Genomic DNA, 16665 nt, shown 5'->3' on the forward strand with positions numbered 1-16665 from the left:
CCCCCCTCTAACCACTAGGCTACCTGCCCCCCCCCTCTAACCACTAGGCTACCTGCCCCCCACTCTAACCACTAGGCTACCTGCCCCCCCCCCTCTAACCACTAGGCTACCTGCCCCCCCCTCTAACCACTAGGCTACCTGCCCCCCCCCTCTAACCACTAGGCTACCTGCCCCCCACTCTAACCACTAGGCTACCTGCCCCCCCCTCTAACCACTAGGCTACCTGCCCCCCCCCCTCTAACCACTAGGCTACCTGCCCCCCACTCTAACCACTAGGCTACCTGCCCCCCACTCTAACCACTAGGCTACCTGCCGGCCCCTCTAACCACTAGGCTACCTGCCCCCCCCTCTAACCACTAGGCTACCTGCCCCCCCCTCTAACCACTAGGCTACCTGCCCCCCCCCTCTAACCACTAGGCTACCTGCCGGCCCCTCTAACCACTAGGCTACCTGCCCCCCCCCCTCTAACCACTAGGCTACCTGCCGGCCCCTCTAACCACTAGGCTACCTGCCGGCCCCTCTAACCACTAGGCTACCTGCCCCCCCCTCTAACCACTAGGCTACCTGCCCCCCCCCTCTAACCACTAGGCTACCTGCCCCCCCCCCCTCTAACCACTAGGCTACCCGCCGGCCCCTCTCCCCGCCGGCCCCTCTACCCGCAGGCCCCTCTACCCGCCGGCCCCTCTCCCCGCCGGCCCCTCTCCCCGCCGGCCCCTCTACCTGCCGGCCCAGGTAGCCTAGCGGTTGTCCGGGGCAATTTGACTAACGGCGCCCTGGGCGTGTACCTTTCATCCCAGCAGTGTTGTAGGCCTGTGCAGTAAGGGGTCGGTCATGTGACCCCTGTTCCAGGATCTCATTGGGCGGCTCAGCACTGCCGTCCAACCTGAGCAACACAGAATGATTTCATTTCATATACCAGTGTGTTACCTGTTACCTGTGTTGTTTCATCAGTGTGTGTTACCTGTGTTGTTTCATCAGTGTTACCTGTGTTGTTCCAGTGTTACCTGTGTTGTTTCACCAGTGTTACCTGTGTTGTTTCAGTGTTACCTGTGTTGTTTCATCAGTGTTACCTGTGTTATTTCATCAGTGTTACCTGTGTTGTTTCAGTGTTACCTGTGTTGTTTCAGTGTTACCTGTGTTGTTTCAGTGTTACCTGTGTTGTTTCATCAGTGTTACCTGTGTTGTTTCATCAATGTTACCTGTGTTGTTTCAGTGTTACCTGTGTTGTTTCAGTGTTACCTGTGTTGTTTCATCAGTGTTACCTGTGTTACTGTCAGTGTTACCTGTGTTGTTTCATCAGTGTTACCTGTGTTGTTTCAGTGTTACCTGTGTTGTTTCAGTGTTACCTGTGTTGTTTCATCAGTGTGTGTTACCTGTGTTGTTTCATCAGTGTTACCTGTGTTGTTTCATCAGTGTTACCTGTGTTGTTTCATCAGTGTTGCCTGTGTTGTTTCATCAGTGTTACCTGTGTTGTTTCATCAGTGTTACCTGTGTTGTTTCAGTGTTACCTGTGTTGTTTCAGTGTTACCTGTGTTGTTTCAGTGTTACCTGTGTTGTTTCATCAGTGTGTTACCTGTGTTGTTTCATCAGTGTGTTACCTGTGTTGTTTCAGTGTTACCTGTGTTGTTTCATCAGTGTTACCTGTGTTGTTTCTTCAGTGTTACCTGTGTTGTTTCAGTGTTAGCTTTGTTGTTTCAGTGTTAGCTGTGTTGTTTCATCAGTGTTACCTGTGTTGTTTCATCAGTGTGTTACCTGTGTTGTTTCATCAGTGTTACCTGTGTTGTTTCAGTGTTACCTGTGTTGTTTCAGTGTTACCTGTGTTGTTTCATCAGTGTTACCTGTGTTACTGTCAGTGTTACCTGTGTTGTTTCATCAGTGTTACCTGTGTTGTTTCATCAGTGTTACCTGTGTTGTTTCAGTGTTACCTGTGTTGTTTCATCAGTGTTACCTGTGTTACTGTCAGTGTTACCTGTGTTGTTTAATCAGTGTTACCTTTGTTGTTTCATCAGTGTTACCTGTGTTACTGTCAGTGTTACCTGTGTTGTTTCAGTGTTACCTGTGTTGTTTCTTCAGTGTGTTACCTGTGTTGTTTCAGTGTTAGCTTTGTTGTTTCAGTGTTACCTGTGTTGTTTCATCAGTGTTACCTGTGTTGTTTCATCAGTGTTACCTGTGTTGTTTCATCAGTGTTACCTGTGTTGTTTCATCAGTGTTACCTGTGTTACTGTCAGTGTTACCTGTGTTGTTTCATCAGTGTTACCTGTGTTGTTTCATCAGTGTTACCTGTGTTGTTTCAGTGTTACCTGTGTTGTTTCAGTGTTACCTGTGTTGTTTCATCAGTGTTACCTGTGTTACTGTCAGTGTTACCTGTGTTGTTTCATCAGTGTTACCTGTGTTGTTTCAGTGTTAACTGTGTTGTTTCAGTGTTACCTGTGTTGTTTCATCAGTGTTACCTGTGTTACTGTCAGTGTTACCTGTGTTGTTTCATCAGTGTTACCTGTGTTGTTTCAGTGTTACCTGTGTTGTTTCAGTGTTACCTGTGTTGTTTCATCAGTGTTACCTGTGTTGTTTCAGTGCTACCTGTGTTGTTTCACCAGTGTTACCTGTGTTGTTTCATCAGTGTTACCTGTGTTGTTTCAGTGTTACCTGTGTTGTTTCAGTGTTACCTGTGTTGTTTCATCAGTGTTACCTGTGTTGTTTCATCAGTGTTACCTGTGTTGTTCCAGTGTTACCTGTGTTGTTCCAGTGTTACCTGTGTTGTTTCAGTGTTACCTGCGTTGTTTCAGTGTTACCTGTTTTGTTCCAGTGTTACCTGTGTTGTTTCAGTGTTACCTGTGTTGTTTCAGTGTTACCTGTGTTGTTTCAGTGTAACCTGTGTTGTTCCAGTGTTACCTGTGTTGTTTCAGTGTTACCTGTGTTGTTTCAGTGTTACCTGTGTTGTTTCAGTGTTACCTGTGTTGTTTCGTCAGTGTTACCTGTGTTGTTTCATCAGTGTTACCTGTGTTGTTTCAGTGTTACCTGCGTTGTTTCATCAGTGTTACCTGTGTTGTTTCAGTGTTACCTGTGTTGTTTCATCAGTGTTACCTGTGTTACGGTCAGTGTTACCTGTGTTGTTTCATCAGTGTTACCTGTGTTGTTTCAGTGTTACCTGTGTTGTTTCAGTGTTACCTGTGTTGTTTCATCAGTGTTACCTGTGTTGTTTCAGTGCTACCTGTGTTGTTTCACCAGTGTTACCTGTGTTGTTTCATCAGTGTTACCTGTGTTGTTTCATCAGTGTTACCTGTGTTGTTTCATCAGTGTTACCTGTGTTGTTTCATCAGTGTTACCTGTGTTGTTTCAGTGTTACCTGTGTTGTTTCAGTGTTACCTGTGTTGTTTCATCAGTGTTACCTGTGTTGTTCCAGTGTTACCTGTGTTGTTCCAGTGTTACCTGTGTTGTTTCAGTGTTACCTGCGTTGTTTCAGTGTTACCTGTTTTGTTCCAGTGTTACCTGTGTTGTTTCAGTGTTACCTGTGTTGTTTCAGTGTTACCTGTGTTGTTTCAGTGTAACCTGTGTTGTTCCAGTGTTACCTGTGTTGTTTCAGTGTTACCTGTGTTGTTTCAGTGTTACCTGTGTTGTTTCAGTGTTACCTGTGTTGTTTCGTCAGTGTTACCTGTGTTGTTTCATCAGTGTTACCTGTGTTGTTTCATCAGTGTTACCTGTGTTGTTTCAGTGTTACCTGCGTTGTTTCATCAGTGTTACCTGTGTTGTTTCAGTGTTACCTGTGTTGTTTCATCAGTGTTACCTGTGTTGTTTCATCAATGTTACCTGTGTTGTTTCATCACTGTTACCTGTGTTGTTTCATCAGTGTTACCTGTGTTGTTTCAGTGTTACCTGTGTTGTTTCATCAGTGTTACCTGTGTTGTTTCATCAGTGTTACCTGTGTTGTTTCATCAGTGTTACCTGTGTTGTTTCAGTGTTACCTGTGTTGTTTCATCAGTGTTACTTGTGTTGTTTCATCAGTGTTACTTGTGTTGTTTCATCAGTGTTACCTGTGTTGTTTCATCAGTGTTACCTGTGTTGTTTCAGTGTTACCTGTGTTGTTTCATCAGTGTTACCTGTGTTGTTTCAGTGTTACCTGTGTTGTTTCATCAGTGTTACCTGTGTTGTTTCATCAGTGTTACCTGTGTTGTTTCAGTGTTACCTGTGTTGTTTCAGTGTTACCTGTGTTGTTTCATCAGTGTTACCTGTGTTGTTTCAGTGTTACCTGTGTTGTTCAGTGTTACCTGTGTTGTTTCAGTGTTACCTGTGTTGTTTCAGTGTTACCTGTGTTGTTTCATCAGTGTGTTACCTGTGTTGTTTCAGTGTTACCTGTGTTGTTTCATCAGTGTTACCTGTGTTGTTTCAGTGTTACCTGTGTTGTTTCAGTGTTACCTGTGTTGTTTCAGTGTTACCTGTATTGTTTCAGTGTTACCTGTGTTGTTTCATCAGTGTTACCTGTTACCTGTGTTGTTTCATCAGTGAACACTCTCCTCCCTCCTGGGGGTCCAGGTTATAGAGGTACAGATATCCATCAGCTGCTGCTACCAAGAGACGAGGAATCTTCTGGATCCTACACACACACACACGCGCACACGCGCACACACACACACACACACGAATCAGACTGTGTGCGCTTCCCAGTGTGTGAGTGTTATAGCTTGATGAAATCGTCAAAACGTTTTCACGATAAATTTACCCATTTTTCTGAATAACGATAAATACAACGCTATGTTATTATTCACAGTTACTTTCCAACAGGCCGACTCGTTTTAACATGGGAGGCCCCGAGGCCGACTTGTCCGTTAATGGGAGGGCCCCGAGGCCGACTTGTCCGTTAATGGGAGGGCCCCGAGGCCGACTTGTCCGTTAATGGGAGGGCCCCGAGGCCGACTTGTCCGTTTTAACGTGGGAAGACCCCCGAGGCCGACTAGTCCGTTTTTAACGTGGGAGGACCCCGAGGCCGACTCGTCCGTTTTAACGTCGGAGGGCCCCGAGGCCGACTTGTCCGTTTTAACGTCGGAGGGCCCCGAGGCCGACTTGTCCGTTTTAACGTGGGAGGGCCCCAGGCTGACTTCTCCGTTAACCTCTACGGGCTAGGGGGCAGCATTGAGAATTTTGGAAAAAATATGTGCCCATTTTTAACTGCCTCCTACACCAACTCAGAAGCTAGAATATGCATATTATTGTTCAGGTTTGGATAGAAAACACCCTAAAGTTTCTAAAACTGTTTGAATGGTGTCTGTGAGTATAACAGAACTCCTATGGCAGGCAAAAACCTGAGAAGGTTTCATGCAGGAAGTACCCTGTCTGACAAGGTGTTGTTGTTCTTGCTTCTGTTTATTGAAGAGTCAGGATCTTAGCTGTAACGTGACAATTCCTAGGGCTCCAATAGGCTCTCAGAACCCGGGAAAAACCTGAACGATGACGAGGCAGCCTCAGGCTGAAACACATTATCTCTTTTTCCAACTGTCCCATCAGGGGACAATAGAATTAGGCGCATGCGCGATTCGCCCCCGTGGAGTATTTTCATTCGGCTGTTTAGCTAATTGCAGATTCCCGGTCGGAATATTATCGCTTTTCTACGAGATAAATTGCATAAAAATTGATTTTAAACAGCGGTTGACATGCTTCGAAGTACGGTAATGGAATATTTAGACATTTTTTGTCACGTTCTGCGCCATGCGCACGACCGTGATTTAGCATTCTGATAGTGTCTAGAACGCACAAACAAAACGCCGCTGTTTGGATATAACGATGGATTATTTGGGACCAAACCTACATTTGTTATTGAAGTAGAAGTCCTGGGAGTGCATTCTGACGAAGAACAGGAAAGGTAAGACCATTTTTCTTATAGGAAATGTGATTTTGGTGAAGGCTAAACTGGGTGGGTGTCTAAATAGCTAGCCCGTGATGGCTGGGCTATGTACTTAGAATATTGCAAAATGTGCTGCATCCGAAAAGCTATTTTAAAATCGGACATATCGAGTGCATAGAGGAGTAATGTATCTATAATTCTTAAAATAATTGTTATGTTTATCGTGAGTAATTTAGCAAATTGTTAGTAAATTCCCCGGAAGTTTGCGGGGGGTATGCTTTTTCTGAACGTCACATGCTAATGTAAAAAGCTGGTTTTTGATATAAATATGAACTTGATTGAACAGACATGCATGTATTGTATAACACAATGTCCTAGGTGTGTCATCTGATGAAGATCATAAAAGGTTAGTGCTGCATTTAGCTGTGGTTTTGTTTTTTGTGACATTATATGCTAGCTTGAAAAATGGGTGTCTGATTATTTCTGGCTGGGTACTCTGCTGACATAATCTAATGTTTTGCTTTCGTTGTAAAGCCTTTTTGAAATCGGACAGTGTGGTTAGATTAACGAGAGTCTTGTCTTTAAATAGCTGTAAAATAGTCATATGTTTGAGAAATTGAAGTAATAGTATTTCAAACGTTTTAAAAATCGCGCCACTGGATTCAACTGGCTGTTACGTAGGTGGGACGAATTCGTCCCGCCGGTCCCATAGAGGTTAATGGGAGGGCTCTAGGCTGACTTCTCCGTTAATGGGAGGGCTCCAGGCCGACTTCTCCGTTAACGGGAGGGCTCCAGGCCGACTTCTCCGTTAACGGGAGGGCTCCAGGCTGACTTCTCCGTTAATGGGAGGGCTCCAGGCCGACTTCTCCGTTAACGGGAGGGCTCCAGGCCGACTTCTCCGTTAACGGGAGGGCTCCAGGCCGACTTCTCTGTTAACGGGAGGGCTCCAGGCTGACTTCTCCGTTAATGGGAGGGCTCCAGGCCGACTTCTCCGTTAACGGGAGGGCTCCAGGCTGACTTCTCCGTTAATGGGAGGGCTCCAGGCTGAGTTTTTCCAGGGAAGACATGTTCTAACATGTTCAGGGAATGAATGATGGGTAGTTGAATGTGCAACATGGTAAATAGGATCCAGAATGATCAGATTTATTTTGGCTCTTTAGAGATTCATTTTCCCGCATGTTTTAGAGGAAGTGGGAACTCAAAAACACATCAGCTAGATTGATAACTCAAAATATCATAGTTGCTCGACGGCCGTGCGATTGATCGAACAGTAAATTGTACGTTCTCCAACAACGTTGCTTGGTAGACATTGGTATAAAGAACACGTGCTGATTCCCCAGCGAATGGCTTCCCTGCGTTTGTAAAGTGGTGGTGTTTCCTCAATATCCCCCATCTTTAACACCAGTAACAGATGTTAAAAACGGTCTTCCAGCTTTTACTACATTTGAAATGTTGCTCAACTGTAGTACGCTGATCCCTCCCTTCATCCCGCGGGACAGGGAGGACAGGAAGTGAGGACAGGAAGTGAGGACAGGAAGTGAGGACAGGAAGTGAGGACAGGAAGTGAGGACAGGCAGTGAGGACAGGCAGTGAGGAGAGGAAGTAAGGACAGGCAGTGAGGACAGGAAGTGAGGACAGGAAGTGAGGACAGGCAGTGAGGACAGGCAGTGAGGAGAGGAAGTAAGGACAGGCAGTGAGGACAGGAAGTGAGGACAGGAAGTGAGGACAGGAAGTGAGGACAGGCAGTGAGGACAGGCAGTGAGGACAGGCAGTGAGGACAGGAAGTGAGGACAGGAAGTGAGGAGAGGAAGTGAGGAGAGGAAGAGAGTGTGTTAGAGAACGTCCCAGTGTGTGTTAGAGAACGTCCCAGTGTGTGTTAGAGAACGTCCCAGTGTGTGTTAGAGAACGTCCCAGTGTGTGTTAGAGAACGTCCCAGTGTGTGTTAGAGAACGTCCCAGTGTGTGTTAGAGAACGTCCCAGTGTGTGTTAGAGAACGTCCCAGTGTGTGTTAGAGAACGTCCCAGTGTGTGTTAGAGAACGTCCCAGTGTGGGTTAGAGAACGTCCCAGTGTGGGTTAGAGAACGTCCCAGTGTGTGTTAGAGAACGTCCCAGTGTGTGTTAGAGAACGTCCCAGTGTGTGTTAGAGAACGTCCCAGTGTGGGTTAGAGAACGTCCCAGTGTGTGTTAGAGAACGTCCCAGTGTGTGTTAGAGAACGTCCCAGTGTGTGTTAGAGAACGTCCCAGTGTGTGTTAGAGAACGTCCCAGTGTGTGTTAGAGAACGTCCCAGTGTGGGTTAGAGAACGTCCCAGTGTGGGTTAGAGAACGTCCCAGTGTGTGTTAGAGAACGTCCCAGTGTGTGTTAGAGAACGTCCCAGTGTGTGTGAGAGAACGTCCCAGTGTGTGTGAGAGAACGTCCCAGTGTGTGTGAGAGAACGTCCCAGTGTGTGTTCTCACATGGCCAGGGCACAGATGTTCTTGTGTCCAGAGAAGGGCAGTCGTACGGTGGCGAAGGCTCGTCCCTGGGTGAACATCTCTGTTACCTGGTGCACACAGAGGAGACATGGTCACACACACACACACACACACACACACACACACACACACACACACACACACACACACACACACACACACACACACACACACACACCCTCTCTCTAAACGAAGTCCCACTCACCTGAGAGGGCAGGTAGGTGGTGGAAGCCATCAGGACCTTCCCAAAGTATCCACCCCATGTAGTAGGTTCCTCCGCTGGCCTACACACCATGATGAAAAACAGGACAATCAACATCTCCTCCGCTGGCCTACACACCATGATGAAAACAGGACAATCAACATCTCCTCCGCTGGCCTACACACCATGATGAAAAACAGGACAATCAACATCTCCTCCGCTGGCCTACACACCATGATGAAAAACAGGACAATCAACATCTCCTCCGCTGGCCTACACACCATGATGAAAAACAGGACAATCAACATCTCCTCCGCTGGCCTACACACCATGATGAAAAACAGGACAATCAACATCTCCTCCGCTGGCCTACACACCATGATGAAAAACAGGACAATCAACATCTCCTCCGCTGGCCTACACACCATGATGAAAAACAGGACAATCAACATCTCCCCTGCCGGCCCACAGGACAACATCTCCAATCAACATCTCCTCCGCTGGGGGGCGGGTGAAGGGGGCGGGGGGAGGGTGAAGGGGGCGGGGGGAGGGTGAAGGGGGCGGGGTGAGAGTGAAGGGGGCGGGGGGGGGGGTGAAGGGGGCGGGGGTGAGAGTGAAGGGGGCGGGGGGGGTGAAGGGGGCGGGGTGAGAGTGAAGGGGGCGGGGGGGGGGTGAAGGGGGCGGGGGGAGGGGGAAGGGGGCGGAGTACTTACTTCTCTTTCTGAGTCTCCAGTTTGAAGATGTGGACTGTCTCTGTGTTACTGGATGCTGATAGGTAGAGGCCTTCAATACTGAAGGCCAGGGAACAGATAGACACACACCTAACACACACACACACACACACACACACACACACACACACACACACACACACACACACACACACAGCTCATTTAATATCGTCCACTATTAAACACATATTACTATATAGAGGGGAATGAAGGAGAAGAGAGAGCAACAAGGAGGAGGAGGGAGAAGAAGAAGGAGGGAGAAGAAGAAGAAGGAGACGTGGACATAGAGATGGATAGAGAATAGGGAGAAGGAGGAGGGAGAAGAAGGAGGGAGAAGAAGAAGAAGGAGGGAGAAGAAGGAGGAGGAGGAGGAGGGAGAAGAAGAAGGAGGGAGAAGAAGAAGAAGAGAAGGAGGGAGAAGGAAGGAGGGAGGAGGAGTCCTACCTTTTGACTCCTCGACGGAACTCAAACAGTTTCTGTCCCTCAGGGATGGAGAACACACGAATCACCGTCCCCTATCAGATCACAGAGGATACATTACACACCACCGTCCCCTATCAGATCACATTACACACCACCGTCCCCTATCAGATCAGATTACACACCACCGTCCCCTATCAGATCACATTACACACCACCGTCCACTATCAGATCACATTACACACCACCGTCCCCTATCAGATCACATTACACACCACCGTCCCCTATCAGATCACATTACACACCACCGTCCCCTATCAGATCAGATTACACACCACCGTCCCCTATCAGATCACATTACACACCACCGTCCCCTATCAGATCACATTACACACCACCGTACCCTATCAGATCACATTACACACCACCGTCCCCTATCAGATCACATTACACACCACCGTCCCCTATCAGATCACATTACACACCACCGTCCACTATCAGATCAGATTACACACCACCGTCCCCTATCAGATCACATTACACACCACCGTCCCCTATCAGATCACATTACACACCACCGTCCCCTATCAGATCACATTACACACCACCGTCCCCTATCAGATCACATTACACACCACCGTCCCCTATCAGATCACATTACACACCACCGTCCCCTATCAGATCAGATTACACACCACCGTCCCCTATCAGATCACATTACACACCACCGTCCCCTATCAGATCACATTACACACCACCGTACCCTATCAGATCACATTACACACCACCGTCCCCTATCAGATCACATTACACACCACCGTACCCTATCAGATCACATTACACACCACCGTCCCCTATCAGATCACAGAGGATACATTACACACCACCGTCCCCTATCAGATCACATTACACACCACCGTCCCCTATCAGATCACATTACACACCACCGTCCCCTATCAGATCAGATTACACACCACCGTCCCCTATCAGATCACATTACACACCACCGTCCACTATCAGATCACATTACACACCACCGTCCCCTATCAGATCACAGAGGATACATTACACACCACCGTCCCCTATCAGATCACAGAGGATACATTACACACCACCGTCCCCTATCAGATCACATTACACACCACCGTCCCCTATCAGATCACATAGGATACATTACACACCACCGTCCCCTATCAGATCACATTACACACCACCGTACCCTATCAGATCACATTACACACCACCGTACCCTATCAGATCACATTACACACCACCGTCCCCTATCAGATCACATTACACACCACCGTCCCCTATCAGATCACATTACCCACCACCGTCCCCTATCAGATCACATTACACACCACCGTCCCCTATCAGATCACATTACACACCACCGTCCCCTATCAGATCACATTACACACCACCGTACCCTATCAGATCACATTACACACCACCGTACCCTATCAGATCACATTACACACCACCGTCCCCTATCAGATCACATTACACACCACCGTACCCTATCAGATCACATTACACACCACCGTACCCTATCAGATCACAGAGGATACATTACACACCACCGTACCCTATCAGATCACACAGGATGGCTGATCCCTGATACAGCGAGGTTACATTACACACACAGGATGGCTCAGGGTTAAGGGTCGGGGTTAAGGGTCAGGGTTAAGGGTCGGGGCAGAGGGACCGGCTGACACCACCTCAGCAGTTCAGTGTAACAGTTTAATGTGTCCCCACCTTCTCCGAGGCTGTGGCCAGTTTGGTTCCGCTGGCATCAAACACCACTGCTGCTAATGGACTGTCATGGGCTGGGATCATGTTGGCTGCTCTCTGGAAACACAGATAAACACACAGAGACTGAAACAGCACAGTGGAAACACAGATAAACACACAGAGACTGAATCAGCACAGTGGAAACACAGATAAACACACAGAGACTGAAACAGCACAGTGAGTAGTAGAGCTAGCCATCTTCAACGTGTGTGTGTGTGTGTGTGTGTGTGTGTGTGTGTGTGTGTGTGTGTGTGTGTGTGTGTGTGTGTGTGTGTGTGTGTGTGTCGTACCAGGTTGACTGTGTCGAACACCTGGACCTCTCCTATTGTAGCGCTGCCGGGGTAAGCCAGGTAGCAGTTATCACTATTGATGGAGAGAGCACACAGCCCTGGGGAGAGAACACACAGTTATTACAGGAGGACAGAACACACAGCCCTGGGGAGAGAACACACAGTTATTACAGGAGGACAGAGCACACAGCCCTGGGGAGAGAACACACAGTTATTACAGGAGGACAGAGCACACAGCCCTGGGGAGAGAACACACAGTTATTACAGGAGGAGAGAGCACACAGCCCTGGGGAGAGAACACACAGTTATTACAGGAGGACAGAGCACACAGCCCTGGGGAGAGAACACACAGTTATTACAGGAGGACAGAGCACACAGCCCTGGGGAGAGAACACACAGTTATTACAGGAGGACAGAGCACACAGCCCTGGGGAGAGAACACACAGTTATTACAGGAGGACAGAGCACACAGCCCTGGGCAGAGAACACGCAGTTATTACAGGAGGACAGAGCACACAGCCCTGGGGAGAGAACACACAGTTATTACAGGAGGACAGAGCACACAGCCCTGGGGAGAGAACACACAGTTATTACAGGAGGACAGAGCACACAGCCCTGGGGAGAGAACACACAGTTATTACAGGAGGACAGAGCACACAGCCCTGGGCAGAGAACACGCAGTTATTACAGGAGGACAGAGCACACAGCCCTGGGAGAGAACACACAGTTATTACAGGAGGACAGAGCACACAGCCCTGGGGAGAGAACACACAGTTATTACAGGAGGACAGAGCACACAGCCCTGGGGAGAGAACACACAGTTATTACAGGAGGAACGACCACAACACGACTAAATACAATACGGTTCGATTAAAACGGCTTCAGGTTCCACTAGATGTTGGATCATCGCTGCAGGGGGACTTGCTTCCGTTAAGGAACGAGAGCGTTAGTGAGGTCGGGCGCTGGTGTTGGGCGATTAGGGCCTGGCTTGCAGTCGGCATCCGATTCATCCCAAAGGTGTTCGATGGGGTTAAGGTCAGGGCTCTGTGCAGGCCAGTCAAGTTCTTCCACGCCGATCTCGACAAACCGTTTCTGTATAGACCTTGCTTTGTGCACGGGGGGGACATTGTCATGCGGAAACAGGTTAAGGGCCTTCCCCCAAACTGTCGCCACAAAGTTGGAAGCACAGAATCATCTAGAATGTCATTGTATAACGTAGCGTTACTAATGGGCCTGAACCATGAAAAACAGCCCCCAGACCATTATTCCTCCTCCACCAAACTTTACAGTTGGCACTATGCATTGGGGCAGGTAGCGTTCTCATGGCGTCCGTCAGACTGCCAGATGGTGAAGCGTGATTCGTCACTCCAGAGAACGCGTTTCCACTGCTCCAGAGTCCAATGACGGTGAGCTTTACACCACTCCAGCCGACGCTTGGCATTGCACATGGTGATCTTAGGCTTGTGTGCGGCTGCTCGGCCACGGAAACCCATTTCATGAAGCTCCCGACGAACGAACAGTTCTTGTGCTGATGTTGATTATTCCAGAGGCGGTTTGTAACTCGGTAGTGAGCGTTGTAACCGAGGACAGACGTGTTACACGCTACACGCTTCAGCCGTCCCAGTCGGTGAGCGTGTTGAAAGTCACGGAGCTCTTCAGTACGGGCCATTCTACTGCCGATGTTTGTCTATGGAGATTGCATGGCCGTGTGCTCGATTTTATACACCTGTCAGCAAAGGGTGTGGCTGAAATAAAACCCACTAATTTGAAAGGGTGTCCACATACTTTAGTAAATATATATATATAGATTTAGTTGTAGGTATTTACCTGAGGGGTTGGGAGGAGTCTCTCTGATGCTGTGTAGATTTAGTTGTAGGTTAAGGTATTTACCTGAGGGGTTGGGAGGAGTCTCTCTGATGCTGTGTAGATTTAGTTGTAGGTTAAGGTGTAGATTTAGTTGTAGGTATTTACCTGAGGGGATGGGAGGAGTCTCTCTGATGCTGTGTAGATTTAGTTGTAGGTATTTACCTGAGGGGTTGGGAGGAGTCTCTCTGATGCTGTGTAGATTTAGTTGTAGGTATTTACCTGAGGGGATGGGAGGAGTCTCTCTGATGCTGTGTAGATTTAGTTGTAGGTATTTACCTGAGGGGTTGGGAGGAGTCTCTCTGATGCTGTGTAGATTTAGTTGTAGGTATTTACCTGAGGGGTTGGGAGGAGTCTCTCTGATGGTGTGTAGGACCTTCATGTCTCTGATGTTGTGGATGTACAGAGACTCTTCCAGACATACTATCAGCCTCTGGAACAAACACAAACACAAAATCCTGCTCACGATCACAGATGTCTGTCTGTCTGTCTGTCTGTCTGTCTGTCTGTCTGTCTGTCTGTCTGTCTGTCTGTCTGTCTGTCTGTCTGTCTGTCTGTCTCAGGGTTTCCGTCAGGGCGTATCTACCGACGGCCTGTATCTGTCAGGGAAAAGACCGTTTACTTATTTTTAGACTTCTTACCCAGATAACACACCTGTCTACAGTGTTGTAGCTAGGAGTTTAACACACCTGTCTTCAGTGTTGTAGCTAGCTAGGAGTTTAACACACCTGTCTTCAGTGTTGTAGCTAGCTAGGAGTTTAACACACCTGTCTTCAGTGTTGTAGCTAGGAGTTTAACACACCTGTCTTCAGTGTCGTAGCTAGGAGTTTAACACACCTGTCTTCAGTGTCGTAGCTAGGAGTTTAACACACCTGTCTTCAGTGTTGTAGCTAGCTAGGGGTTTAACACACCTGTCTTCAGTGTCGTAGCTAGCTAGGAGTTTAACACACCTGTCTTCAGTGTCGTAGCTAGCTAGGAGTTTAACACACCTGTCTTCAGTGTCATAGCTAGCTAGGAGTTTAACACACCTGTCTTCAGTGTTGTAGCTAGCTAGGAGTTTAACACACCTGTCTTCAGTGTCGTAGCTAGCTAGGAGTTTAACACACCTGTCTTCAGTGTTGTAGCTAGCTAGGAGTTTAACACACCTGTCTTCAGTGTTGTAGCGAGGAGTTTAACACACCTGTCTTCAGTGTTGTAGCTAGGAGTTTAACACACCTGTCTTCAGTGTTGTAGCTAGGAGTTTAACACACCTGTCTTCAGTGTCGTAGCTAGCTAGGAGTTTAACACACCTGTATTCAGTGTTGTAGCTAGGAGTTTAACACACCTGTCTTCAGTGTCGTGGCTAGGAGTTTAACACACCTGTCTTCAGTGTTGTAGCTAGCTAGGAGTTTAACACACCTGTATTCAGTGTTGTAGCTACGAGTTTAACACACCTGTCTTCAGTGTCGTAGCTAGGAGTTTAACACACCTGTCTTCAGTGTCGTAGCTAGCTAGGAGTTTAACACACCTGTCTTCAGTGTCGTAGCTAGCTAGGAGTTTAACACACCTGTCTTCAGTGTTGTAGCGAGGAGTTTAACACACCTGTCTTCAGTGTCGTAGCTAGCTAGGAGATTAACACACCTGTCTTCAGTGTCGTAGCTAGCTAGGAGTTTAATACACCTGTCTTCAGTGTCGTAGCTAGCTAGGAGTTTAACACACCTGTCTTCAGTGTTGTAGCTAGGAGTTTAACACACCTGTCTTCAGTGTTGTAGCTAGGAGTTTAACACACCTGTCTTCAGTGTTGTAGCTAGGAGTTTAACACACCTGTCTTCAGTGTTGTAGCTAGCTAGGAGTTTAACACACCTGTCTTCAGTGTCGTAGCTAGCTAGGAGTTTAATACACCTGTCTTCAGTGTCATAGCTAGCTAGGAGTTTAACACACCTGTCTTCAGTGTCGTAGCTAGGAGTTTAACACACCTGTCTTCAGTGTTGTAGCTAGCTAGGAGTTTAACACACCTGTCTTCAGTGCCGTAGTGTTGTGGTGTTTGCAATAACGTCTCTACTCACTGCTACCTCACAGCTTTGACCATCGTTTAGAATCTAGCCTGCCTTGTTTACAGTCTCTTCTGTGGAAGTCTGTTTTACTGGGCTTTATCTAGCCTGCCTTGTTTAGTCTGTTTTACAGGGCTTTATCTAGCCTGCCTTGTTTAGTCTGTTTTACAGGGCTTTATCTAGCCTGCATTGTTTACAGTCTGTTTTACAGGGCTTTATCTAGCCTGCCTTGTTTACAGTCTGTTTTACAGGGCTTTATCTAGCCTGCCTTGTTTACAGTCTGTTTTACAGGGCTTTATCTAGCCTGCCTTGTTTACAGTCTGTTTTACAGGGCTTTATCTAGCCTGCATTGTTTACAGTCTGTTTTACAGGGCTTTATCTAGCTTGCCTTGTTTACAGTCTGTTTTACAGGGCTTTATCTAGCCCTGTATCCTGTGGATGTGACACAGTTGATTTGTCACACAGGATACAGAAGGTGTAGTGAAATGGTTTCCTGCATAGTAGAGTTAGCTAAACAATGAACCATAATCCCAACTCATAACGTCACTACTCTGCATGAACCCGCAGGTAGTTAACCAACCAGGTTCAAATGTTCGCTAGCTAGCTAACATTACGCTATAACTAGCAATGCAAATGGCTCTGAGATACAAATAATATTACTACACATCATACACATAACTTTAGCTAGCTAGCTAACAATACGCTTTAACTTAAAATTAAAATGACTAAATCAGAAATGTATAATATCTGAAAATGTTCCAGAAGGCATTTCTACACCAAAAAAAACATAAGTATTTTTTTTAAAGTTTAAGTGTAAATGTCTCTCCTGAGACGCCGGCCTTACGCCTAGTTTCCTGAAACGAGCCACATGTTAAAACTTCTCCACACGGAGGACATTCCCTTCGTAGGGTTTCCACAAATCCTCCCTCTTTCTCCTCCTTTCTCTTTCTCCATAACACACACCACACACACACACACACACACACACACCACACACACACACACACAGAGACACACACCACACACCGA

General features: G+C 47.4%; 2 protein-coding genes across 6 annotated transcripts in view; one reads left to right on the forward strand and one right to left on the reverse strand.

Moving 5' to 3' along the window:
* The window catches only part of LOC115188923 (AP-5 complex subunit zeta-1), a 389472-nt gene that overhangs the window by 252986 nt on the left and 119821 nt on the right, over positions 1 to 16665 (forward strand). The window lies entirely within an intron of this gene.
* The window catches only part of LOC115188924 (WD repeat domain phosphoinositide-interacting protein 2-like), a 46501-nt gene that overhangs the window by 2909 nt on the left and 26927 nt on the right, over positions 1 to 16665 (reverse strand). The window contains exons 4-12 of the mRNA XM_029747757.1: positions 13943 to 14039; positions 11744 to 11841; positions 11418 to 11510; positions 9684 to 9754; positions 9222 to 9329; positions 8512 to 8590; positions 8289 to 8374; positions 4481 to 4588; positions 786 to 883 (exon numbers count right to left, since the gene is read on the reverse strand). Coding sequence (XP_029603617.1) covers positions 786 to 883; positions 4481 to 4588; positions 8289 to 8374; positions 8512 to 8590; positions 9222 to 9329; positions 9684 to 9754; positions 11418 to 11510; positions 11744 to 11841; positions 13943 to 14039 — 838 coding nt within the window. The remainder of the gene's footprint in view (positions 1 to 785; positions 884 to 4480; positions 4589 to 8288; positions 8375 to 8511; positions 8591 to 9221; positions 9330 to 9683; positions 9755 to 11417; positions 11511 to 11743; positions 11842 to 13942; positions 14040 to 16665) is intronic.

This window comes from Salmo trutta, unplaced genomic scaffold (assembly GCF_901001165.1).
Source record: "Salmo trutta unplaced genomic scaffold, fSalTru1.1, whole genome shotgun sequence".
Lineage (NCBI taxonomy): Eukaryota > Metazoa > Chordata > Actinopteri > Salmoniformes > Salmonidae > Salmo > Salmo trutta.